General features: G+C 41.6%; 1 protein-coding gene across 3 annotated transcripts in view; it reads left to right on the top strand.

Annotated features, from left to right (window-relative positions):
* The window catches only part of ISLR2 (immunoglobulin superfamily containing leucine rich repeat 2), an 80,384-nt gene extending 72,832 nt beyond the window's left edge, over window positions 1–7,552 (top strand). For all 3 annotated transcript variants that reach the window (XM_063926448.1, XM_063926447.1, XM_063926446.1), the window contains exon 2: window positions 158–7,552. In XM_063926448.1, coding sequence (XP_063782518.1) covers window positions 166–2,196 — 2,031 coding nt within the window. In that variant the 5' untranslated portion in view covers window positions 158–165 and the 3' untranslated portion in view covers window positions 2,197–7,552. The remainder of the gene's footprint in view (window positions 1–157) is intronic.
* Window positions 7,553–11,681: the final 4,129 nt, after the last annotated feature.

Genomic DNA, 11,681 nt, shown 5'->3' on the forward strand with positions numbered 1-11,681 from the left:
CTGAGCAATATTTTAGAATTAGAACTGAAAGGTTTTTTAACCAGTGCGCTTTGTAAATGGGCTCATCTGTATTTATACTGACCATTCACTATAACCAGATAAATAAAAATATTCCATCACATTTTCCCTTGTTTTATAATATATTTTTATCTTGCAGGAGGAAGAATGGATACTTTCCTCTTTGTGTTTGCTGCTGGTACACTTCTGAGGACAACACTCAGCTGTCCAGAGCCCTGCTCTTGTGTAGACAAATATAACCAACAGTTTACTGACTGTACCTACAAGAAGCTACAGAAGGTTCCAACAGGTTTCCCTTCCAATGTTACCACCCTCAGTCTTTCAGCCAACAAAATTAGCTCACTAACGAAGTCTAACTTTGTGGGAACGACTCAGGTGACATCACTATGGCTAGCTCACAATGATATTAGTGCAATAGAAAAGGGTACTTTGGCTACTTTGAAGCATCTTAAAAATTTGGATATTAGTCACAATCAACTGGTGGACTTTCCCTGGGAGGATCTAGCCAGTCTCCCTGCCCTTCAACTATTAAAAATGAACAACAATCGCATGGTCAACCTACCACTGGATGCTTTTGACAACTTAAAAGATCTGCGATCTCTCAGAATAAATAACAATCATTTCTCTGTCATTAGGGAAGGAACTTTTAAACCTCTTGTTTCACTTCTACACATCCAGATCTACAACAACCCCTTCCACTGCACTTGCTCATTGATGTGGCTTAAAAAATGGTCTGAAGAAGCTCAAGTCACTGTGGCAGAAAAGGACTTAATTGCATGTGCTTCTCCTGAAGAATTCCAAGGGAAGCCACTTTCTGAAATTCCAAATTTGGAATGTGAAGTTCCTACTGTGCAACTCAGCTACCACCCCAACCTAGACAACACAGAGTTATATGATGGATTTACTCTCACTTTGCATTGTCTGGTCAGTGGTAGCCCCAAACCAACAATCCAATGGAAAGTTCGCAATGCTACTCAAGAGGTGGAAATTAAACTGTCTACTGATTTGCCCAGAGCTGAGGTCTCCGGACACTTTCTGGTTTACCAAAATGGAACACTGGTAATTCCTCATCTTAGCAAGAAACTAGAAGGAGCCTACACTTGCATAGCCACAAATGAAATGGGAAGTAGTCAGAGTTCAGTAAACATCTCTGTGGCAGGAAGTCAAAAGTATCCCATCAAGGTTGAAGATCCAGCAGCAGGGAAGACACAAACAGATAGTAAAAAGATTGCAGCCAAGGAATCTGTAAATAGTGTTCTTAACTCAGATAAAACTGAGGAAAAACTGAAAACTGTCAACTCCACAGCCCAATCAGTTGGTAATGATCATAGCATTCTGGATACTTTAGAGCATCCTCACTCAAATGAGAAGAAGTGTGGACCAGGTGTGGGAGGACTACATGTTTCCAACCATGCATTCAATGACAGCACAAATCTGAAGCCTCATGTGTTTGACCTGGGTGTCATCGCCCTGGATGTATCTGAGAAAGAAGCTAAAGTACAAATTACTCCATATAGTACACAGCCAGGGAAAAAACATCTCAAGATGCTATACCTATGCCAAGAAAGTCCCAAAGGTTTTTCTTTGGTCCAGTGGTCAGAAATTGAGGATCAAATAAATTCCTATTGGTTCCAAGGACTTACACCTGGTACTAACTATTCTGTGTGCCTAACATACAAAGGAGAAGACTGTCAAATGCAGGTTGTTTTCACTACCAAAAAGGAAGTCCCCTCCTTGATAATTATTATTGTGGTGAGCATTTTCCTTCTTAGTTTGGCTACTATACCTTTGATGGGAGCCACTTGCTGTCACCTACTTTCTAAGTATCATGGCAAAAATTATAAATTAATAATGAAAACCCAGAAAGCAGACCCAATGGAGAAGCACATGGCTGCTGATTTTGACCCCAGAGCTTCTTATGTGGAGTCGGAAAAGAATTATGACCCTAGCGAAGCTGGAGGAGATGAGGGAGAAGTAGAAGCAGCCCCTGCAGATGAAGAGGTGGAGAGGGAGATTGAAGGAAGTGTATTAGATGAGGTTCTAACAAGTTCCCAATCCAACACCAACCAGGAAGAGTTTGAGGTGGGGTCAGAGTACAGTGACAAACTTCCTTTGGGGGCTGAAGCTGTGACCGTTTCTGAAGAGATTAATGGTAACTACAATCAGCCTGCACGCTGATATGGCACAAAGAGATATCAAGCTATCAATTCTCAATTAAACCAATTAATTTATCCTTGAATTTATAGAGGAATGAGATCTTCTCTCACCCACCAGCTCTATAACATCTGTGGAACCCTCCAAGGATAAGATCTTCTCTAGGACAAATTTCCCAGTTTCTCCAGAAATATGTTCAAGAAAAAGATATTATCAGTTGACCAGGATGAAAAGCAAACATACAGACCGCCTAAAACCTCCCACGGGGTAAACAGTACTAATTATATCAGTGACTGATTTCACAACTGTTTGTCAATGTAAGAATATTAGTAATAGGGAGGAAATAAAATCTCCAAACCAAGCTCCAATGGAAAAATGCTGTCGGTTATCACAGTAGATAGTTCATATACGGATGATGTACAGAACACTGCACATCTGTATGCATGCCTTGTGTGACGCATATGTGTGTGCATTAAAGTGTTTATGTAGCAATGTGTATATATGCCACATGTTACAAAAATGTGTACGGTAGGCTAGTCTGTGATAAATATTTGTGGATGTGTATTGCACAAAGGTAAGTGCACAGTACATATGTATCTGTAAATGTATGTAAGAAAAGTATTTCTGCAGAGAGCACATACAGCATAGAAGGATGTATGCCTGCATATTACAAAGCAGCTTACATCTTCCTGTACAGTACACACAAACCTAGAAACATGTTTATTTATGTACATAGCGATTGGCCTTGCATATTCTATAACTAGATAAACATATATTCTGTAAATGCATTGGAGACTTGTATGTAGACTCACTTTTACAATTTCATCAAAACAATGACCTTAAATTGGTTTATTTAGTTTTTAAAACAAATTACAACCATTTGTATTCAGCTTAGTTAATGTTAGTATATTAAACCAGGACTGTGAAATATATGATCAGATGTTAATCCTTTGATAAGTATATGTTTTTTTCTGTCACCACTGTCAATTACAAAACAAAGTCTAGTGAAATCCCAGGGAGATCTAATTACATTAAAACAAGAGGATTATGGGAGAAACGTAGTGATGAGTGTGGATCTGGTCTGTGTCTTCTCTGAGCTACAGTACCATATAAAAGCTTCATGCTGTGACTCTTGGGACTACTGTACGTCACCACCCGTCCACTCATTTCAGAGTCATAAGGAGGTGACACAGAGTGAACCTTTCAGTGCCATGAAGAAATAATAGCACAATATTTATAGGGTGTTTGCTGATTATAAAGTAGATATATATATATATCTGTTGAGTTAATGAATACTCCAACTGATAGGGTTAAAGATGCAGGACTGGGATCTTAGGGGGTCATTCCGAGTTGTTCGCTCGCTATGGATTTTTCGCAGCGCAGCGATGAGGCAAAAGATCGGCATTTCTGCGCATGCGTATGCCCCGCAATGCGCACGCACGACATACGGGTACAAAGACAAATGTGGTTTTGCACAAGCTTGAATGACAATTCCAATCGCAATGGCGACCGCAAGAAGATTGACAGGAAAGGGGCGTTTCTGGGTGTCAACAGACCGTTTTCAGGGAGTGTTTGGAAAAACACAGGCATGTCGGAGAAAACGCAGGCGTGGCTGGGCAGACGCTGGGCGGGTGTGTGACGTCAAATCCAGACATGAATATTCTGAAGTGATCGCAAGCGCTGAGTAGGTTTTGAGCTACTCTGAAACTGCACAAACTGTTTTTGCAGAGCTCGGCTGCACATGCGTTCGCACTTCTGCTAAGCTAAAATACACGCCCCAGTGGGCGGCGGCATAGCGTTTGCACGGCTGCTAAAAACTGCTAGCGAGCGATCAACTCGGAATGACCCCCTTAATCTTTTAATGCTTGGTCCAATGTTAAGTCTGGAGGGCAGCTTTGGGACATACAGATGTAGCCTTGTTCAGCTTAGCCACGATGTGGCATACTGTATCGCAGATTGCTGCATGGCGCACCACTCTGTGAATCTTCACAGCCAGCGATCACTCTATTAATTCCTATGGACATGAGAACGCATCCTATTCTCAGACACACTAGTCGCACCAGCTATAACGCGGTGCATACTCATCGCGCAAAGCTGAGCTTATGTGCATCTGTATAGTTCGTTTTGAATTTGAACCTATATTATATATTTCCTTTTTAGTATATTTGGCTCCAGGCAAAGTATACTATGTATTAAAATATAATTGTTAGGAAATGAGTTGTAAGTTACTTTTTAAACAGTTACTGCCCCTTGGTTTAGTAGCATAAAATACAGAGTTGATCTGCATTATGGGGGTAATTTCAAGTTGATCGCAGCAGGATTTTTGATAGCAATTGGGCAAAACCATGTCCACTGCAGGGGAGGCAGATATAACATGTGCAGAGAGAGAGTTAGATTTGGGTGGGTTATTTTATTTCTGTGCAGGGTAAATACTGGCTGCTTTATTTTTACACTGCAAATTAGATTGCAGATTGAACACACCCCACCCCAATCTAACTCTCTCTGCACATGTTGTATCTGCCTCCCCTGCAGTGCACATGGTTTTGCCCAATTGCTAACTAAATTCCTGCTGCGATCAACTTGGAATTACCCCCTATGTTACAGGTTTGGTTTCAGGGGTCTCATGAACAAAACTATACATTGATTGCATCACATGTCAACAAGTTGTTGTTGATTTGATAAATGTCCATATAAAAATAAAAATATGTATACAGCTGTCTTCACACATCTGCCAAAAAGTTTTTCAAGACAGTAAAGTTGTAATTTACAGTACACACATAATGAACACTGTACATAGACATAGACACATTTTCCATTAATATTGCTATGTTTATATACATAATGTATACGTAATAGTCCTTTTACCTATTTTAACTGTTACAAATAAAAAACTGTAAATCTGACCATAGTTTTTCTATAGAAAAAAATAAGATAATTAATGGAGTTGGTGGTAATTAAACTTGGACACGTCTATCTACAGTTTGCTGGCCTTTGTCAATAACCTCGGACGAAAAATGCTAATGATTATGTAAAAAGAAACAAAAAAGAGAGAGAAAATGAGGATAAAACACGGCTAGAACTGGAATGGACACCCTGGCAATCACTTCCTCAAAGTTCTACTTTTTCTACACCTTTTTATTGTGAATGTCAGCAACTGGAGCCTGATTACAGCTTGCTTAGATACACTTAAAATGTGAATATGTCCCTGAAAGAAAGAATGTATATATTTACAGTCTAAGCATATATACTTGACCTTTAAGTCATAATCGTGCACTTATTACCAATTGTAGCTTTTGCTATGTCTGGAAAATGTATGTTATTTGGCATCTATAAGCTTTTTTACCTTTGTACTGAACTGTTTTATTGTGGGTCAATACTTGGGATAACATTTGGGTGTTACTGTAGTGGTAATTTGTTTGAGTATTAACAATTTTTATATATATATACATATATATATATATATATATATATATATATAAATCGTCATTTCACAGAGAGTAGTGCAGTGGTGGCCAACCCGTGGCTCTTGAGCCACATGCGGCTCTTTCTTTATTCAGATGTGGCTCCTGACACTCAAAGTCACATGACCACAACAGATCTGGAAACTGTTGCATGCCAGCCAGACATGCAGCAACACTATGGGGACGAAGAACTGAGGGAGCCACCGGCAAACAGAGGACATATAAGGGGCTGCTGCAATGGCACGAGTTGGGGGGGCAGCGTTCCTGACATATGAGGGCGTACTGCAGTGACGAAAGGGGGAGCTGGCTGGAGTAACACAGGAGGGTCTTGGCAGGAGAGACAATGGGGGAGTGACACATTGACACATGGGGGAGATGGCTGGAGTAACACAGGAGAGTGCTGGCAGGAGTAGCACATGGAGGAGCTGGCTTGAGTAACACAGGAGGGTGCTGGTAGGAGTGACACATGGGGGAGCTGGCAGGAGTGACACATGGGGGAGCTGGCTGGAGTGACACAGGAGAGTGCTGGCAGGAGTAGCACATGGAGGAGCTGGCTTGAGTAACACAGGAGGGTGCTGGTAGGAGTGACACATGGGGGAGCTGGCGGGAGTGACACATGGGGGAGCTGGCTGGAGTGACACAGGAGGGTGCTGGCTGGAGTGACACATGGTGCAGCTAAAGTGTATTATGTGAATCTGGCCTTTTCAATATACTTTATGTGTATCTGGCTTTTTCAGTGTATTTTATGTTGGATCTGGTTTTAAAATGTATTTCATGTAGCTCAGGCTTTTTCAATGTATTTTATAGCATGGGCATGGCCTAGCAGGTACAATGCCACACCCCATTTTTGTACACGCACCTTCTGCTCATTGTCGGCTCTTTGACTTACCTAACAAGATTTTTTGGCTCTTTGTCTCTGACTGGTTGGCCACCCCTGGAGTAGTGTTTTAGCACAGTACTTATTACATTATGGCGTCTTTTAACTGCAAAGAGCAATATAATCCAATTTATAAACTTCTGGCTACAGAGGCTTAAGAACCGATGAGAAACTCACTGGGGATCATTTCTGAAAGCAGAAAATGAGGTGGAGCACAACTAAAGCAATTGCCTCATGTTTTGTGATGTAATGCATCTACTTTTGGATTGATGCATCAGGTTACACTGTATTACTCATTACTGCAGCAACAAAGCGGAATGAGCGACTGTTTGCTGAAGATATTAGGGGGACGTCACATGAATGGCCAGATAGGTGTGTGCTATATGGAAATGTGGGGTTTCTGCAATAATGCACCTGACTGCATAGAAATACTAAACCAATATTTTAATTTTACATTTCTGGGAAGCCTGCAGAGGTTGCATACAGTACCTTAGCATAATGTCCAAATATTTGCACCAGGGACGGGCAGTGAGGTAAATGGCTCAGGAGGGACTGGCTGGTACCAGAGTCAGATTTACAAACAATATAAGTCAAAGGGTTCATGCGGGCATTATACACAGGTGCAGCAGTATATAATGCTGGAAAATGTGGTGAGTATTGATCAGAGATGTGTGGAAAAGATAGGCACTGCCTCACCTGCCATATATTTTTTAGAATTTTGACAATAAAAATTATTAGATTAATACAAAGAAGATATTCCTAATATATTCTTTGTATTTTTCATATACTTATTTTGGTCAAAACTCAGGCGTATATGTCAGTATGAAAGGAAAGGCTCTGCCTAACCTGCCTCACCCTACTACACGTCACTGTATTGCATGACCCATGCGGCAGAGGCCTTATGTACTTGCTTAATATTTTCTGTGGTATGTTGTGGGTTGTTATTTATTTTTTTGCACAATCTAGGTCCATTTCGAGGCAAAGTGAACTAATATGTGCAGATAAACCCAAATCAAATAAAAAGTGTAAAAAGCTGAAAAAAGATGGCATCATTTTCTGATGAGTGTATTAACCGATGTGAATTATATAATATATATATATATTTATCCATTGAACATTATTTTAGGGTTTTTAGTTTTCTTTATATGCACATTACAGTAGCAGTACACATTACTCCACCCTAAACTGGTGTTAGGCATAGCTGGCAGTGGGGGCCAGGAATGCCTGAGAAGCTTTGCTGGTTCTGCTCCAGGTTTACATCTCCTGAGCCGGCTGTGCATGCGCATATCACTGGAACTCTCTGCTGGCAGAACAGGGCTTCCAGAGGGAGGGAGAAAACCTTTCTTTAGGAACAGGGGGGCAGATGTATTAACCTGGAGAAGGCATAAGGAAGTGATAAACCAGTGATAAATGCAAGGTGATAAATGCACCAGCCAATCCACTCCAATATGTAAATTAACAGTTAGGATCTGATTGTCTGGTGCGTTTCTCACCTTGCATTTATCACTGGTTTATCACTTCCTTATGCCTTCCCCAGGTTGATACATCTGCCCCAGGTTTTTTTTTGCTGGGGATGTGAGAGGAGCCTGGATTGGTAAATAGTGGTGAAACTGCATTATTTATATTTGTTTTATGAGAAACCCAACGTAGCCGCTGGACCAGTAAAGATAAATGATAGTGGCCATAATATTTTAATTCATTTGAGTCACAATTTAATTTATTAGCATAAACACATGCTAATATTGATCTTCACTCACTCTATGGACAGATACTAGTCAAGGGTGTCCTTCCAGCATCTAGGCACCGCATTTTCTCATTTGCATAATGTAGAGTAGGCCTGATTTAGAGATGTACCCTATTGCACAGCTGCTGCAGACACAATAGGCATTTCACAAACATAGTCAGTAACACCAAATTACCATTTATACCCCTTTCATACTGCCGCTTCAACCTGGTGTGTTATTCTGGGTCATTGCCAAGTTATCCTGGGTCACAGCTCAGTGCAAAAGCGCCCCCTGAAAAATAACCCGGGTCCAGTGACCCAGTAATCCAACCCGGGTAGCTACCCAGGTTGGTCCGGTAAGGACCTGGGTTGCAGGGCATACCATCTGACCGGGGTCAAGTTCACAGCATTGGGAAAGCCGGATCCCTGGCGCTTGGAAGTGATGTAATCTTTAAGTCCGGCAGATGACTTAACACTGCACCCGAGAGAAGTGTGAACAGTGCCACCCTGGGAATAACCTGGGTCCGCGCCGCATTGTGAAAGAGTCTGTCCCCGGTATGACCTGATTTTGAACCATGTTCTAAATTCCGGGTCAGACCTGGGACTTTTGTGTGAAATGGGTTTTACTAACTGGCTGCATCAACTAGAGATGACCATTGAACATCGATGGCTGATGGTTTTGGCATCGATGATGGAGATACAACAGTTTTTTTCTCCGTAGCACTAGGACACAGAGCCTAGCTCTGCTCCCAGATGTGACATACCAAACACACATCCTTAATTCTGACTGGCCCACTGCCTTGTAATAGACCACGGATGAGTTTTCACACCATCAAGGTTAAACACCAGTGGCACCTCCAATGGTGAAGCCACCAGTGGTTATTCATAGCAGCAACTGCCGTCCTTTGGGTCTCACATGTCACCTTACAGGTTTTAGCAATGTGGTATATTTAAATCAACTTATTTATATTGGTGTAAAAATAGCTGTTACTGGTTGTCTGCTATTGCCCCTACTATACTGTATTATACATCACTGTGCTAATAATCTCTGGCTTTAGTTACTGTTATTCGGTACAATGAGCGTCACAGTAACAACAAAAAAACAACTTAATGGGGAAATGTTTGCATTCGTACCAGATGCATGCTGCTCATAGGCCAGGTGTTGCACTTGTTTGCCTATCTGAACCGTTCACCAGATTTCAATGTTCATTCCTACTTTCCGCTCTGTAGAGATGTTTCTACAGACTGGAAGCATGCGTAGACAGACACACAGGCAGGAGCAACGGTCAGAGGCGGTGTGCTGTGCAAATGTTACATTAATGTCTTATTGCCTAACTCTTTAGAAGCTATACCGCATGGCATATTTATGTACTTGAAGCTTTCGTTAAATTAGGTAAAGTGCGCCTAAAAAAAGCTTCTCTACTGTAGTGTAATCGGAAGATGCAAAATAGTTCTCATTAAAAGTACAAGGGGAGACTCAATGCACCAGCACTGAGCTGTGTTTTGCAGTGGAAATGGCTGTGCACGAATATGTACACTCACCACCCTTTTATCATGCCAGTAACCTCACTCTGCAATTCTGCTTTGCAAACGTTGCCATCATATTGGTCATTTCTGCCATCTCATGCACATCAGCACAAATTGAGCCACTAACTTTAGAAAAATAATTATTTATAATGAAAGAAATAAACCAAATGTCTCCTGCCTTCTGTGCCGGTGCAGCTCTGTTCACAGGTAGTAATCACCAACTACCCAAACATGACAGACAAGGCTTAGATTTAGAACATGCACTCTGTTTGTGGTTATATAAGGGAAACTGCAAAATCAGCGAAAAGGGAATTGCCTCCTAATGATGTACAATCCACAAAAGCCATCAGTGTAGTGATTACTGTTTACACCACCATTCCTTTATGGAGTGTCAATGAGTAGTAGGTGTTTAATGCTGGGAATTATTTGTGTCTCCAAATGCACAAACACGATTAGTCACTGTCACGCAGAAGATCCTTGATGGTAAATATTTCATTTATTCAATATTCATGTTAAATCAGAGAGCAGATTAATATTAAAACAACGATCCCCCATAGGTGACCCTCAGCAGCATACCGGTCATAGGACACCTGGACAAAGACTACAAGATGAAATGCGTCGGTGGACAGTGTACATTTAGCAGCCAATCGGGGTTTACCATCTTGATCAGGCACCACTTAAGCTTGTTGGACTCCATATTCATGAGAGGGATCCATCTTTCAATTATTCCATCTCTGTGGTTACACCTGCTCCTATAACCGCTATAATCTGTATTTCATTTCTTTTCAATGTACTCAATAAAACCTCTTTGTAGGAGCTCCTCCATAGAATTATTCCTTTCAACCCTCATAGTTCCCCAACTAGCTCTCCCTACAACCTCTCCAGTTACATGCCTAGCATTATAGCTTAGTTTGGTTTGGTTTCCTTTTCCACAATTATATATATATATATATATATATATAAAATGTCCCTATTAAGTGTCTATTGATGTTAGTAAGACATCTGTCATTGTGAACTGTTTTTGTTTTTTTTTGTAAAATGGAAGCACTGAGACGCAATGTGTGTAATTCCAATATCCAATAAAATGCTGTAATAACAGGAAAAATAAGAATTTACTTACCGATAATTCTATTTCTCGGAGTCCGTAGTGGATGCTGGGGTTCCTGAAAGGACCATGGGGAATAGCGGCTCCGCAGGAGACAGGGCACAAAAAGTAAAGCTTTTACAGGTCAGGTGGTGTGCACTGGCTCCTCCCCCTATGACCCTCCTCCAGACTCCAGTTAGGTACTGTGCCCGGACGAGCGTACACAATAAGGGAGGATTTTGAATCCCGGGTAAGACTCATACCAGCCACACCAATCACACCGTACAACTTGTGATCTAAACCCAGTTAACAGTATGATAACAGAGGAGCCTCTGAAAGATGGCTCCCTAAACAAAATAACCCGAAATAGTTAACAATAACTATGTACAAGTCTTGCAGATAATCCGCACTTGGGATGGGCGCCCAGCATCCACTACGGACTCCGAGAAATAGAATTATCGGTAAGTAAATTCTTATTTTCTCTATCGTCCTAAGTGGATGCTGGGGTTCCTGAAAGGACCATGGGGATTATACCAAAGCTCCCAAACGGGCGGGAAAGTGCGGATGACTCTGCAGCACCGAATGAGAGAACTCCAGGTCCTCTTTTGCCAGGGTATCAAATTTGTAAAATTTTACAAACGTGTTCTCCCCTGACCACGTAGCTGCTCGGCAGAGTTGTAATGCCGAGACCCCTCGGGCAGCCGCCCAGGATGAGCCCACCTTCCTTGTGGAATGGGCCTTAACAGAATTAGGCTGTGGTAGGCCTGCCACAGAATGTGCAAGTTGAATCGTGTTACAAATCCAACGAGCAATCGACTGCTTAGAAGCAGGTGCACC

This window comes from Pseudophryne corroboree, chromosome 6, assembly GCF_028390025.1.
Source record: "Pseudophryne corroboree isolate aPseCor3 chromosome 6, aPseCor3.hap2, whole genome shotgun sequence".
NCBI classification, from domain to species: domain Eukaryota; kingdom Metazoa; phylum Chordata; class Amphibia; order Anura; family Myobatrachidae; genus Pseudophryne; species Pseudophryne corroboree.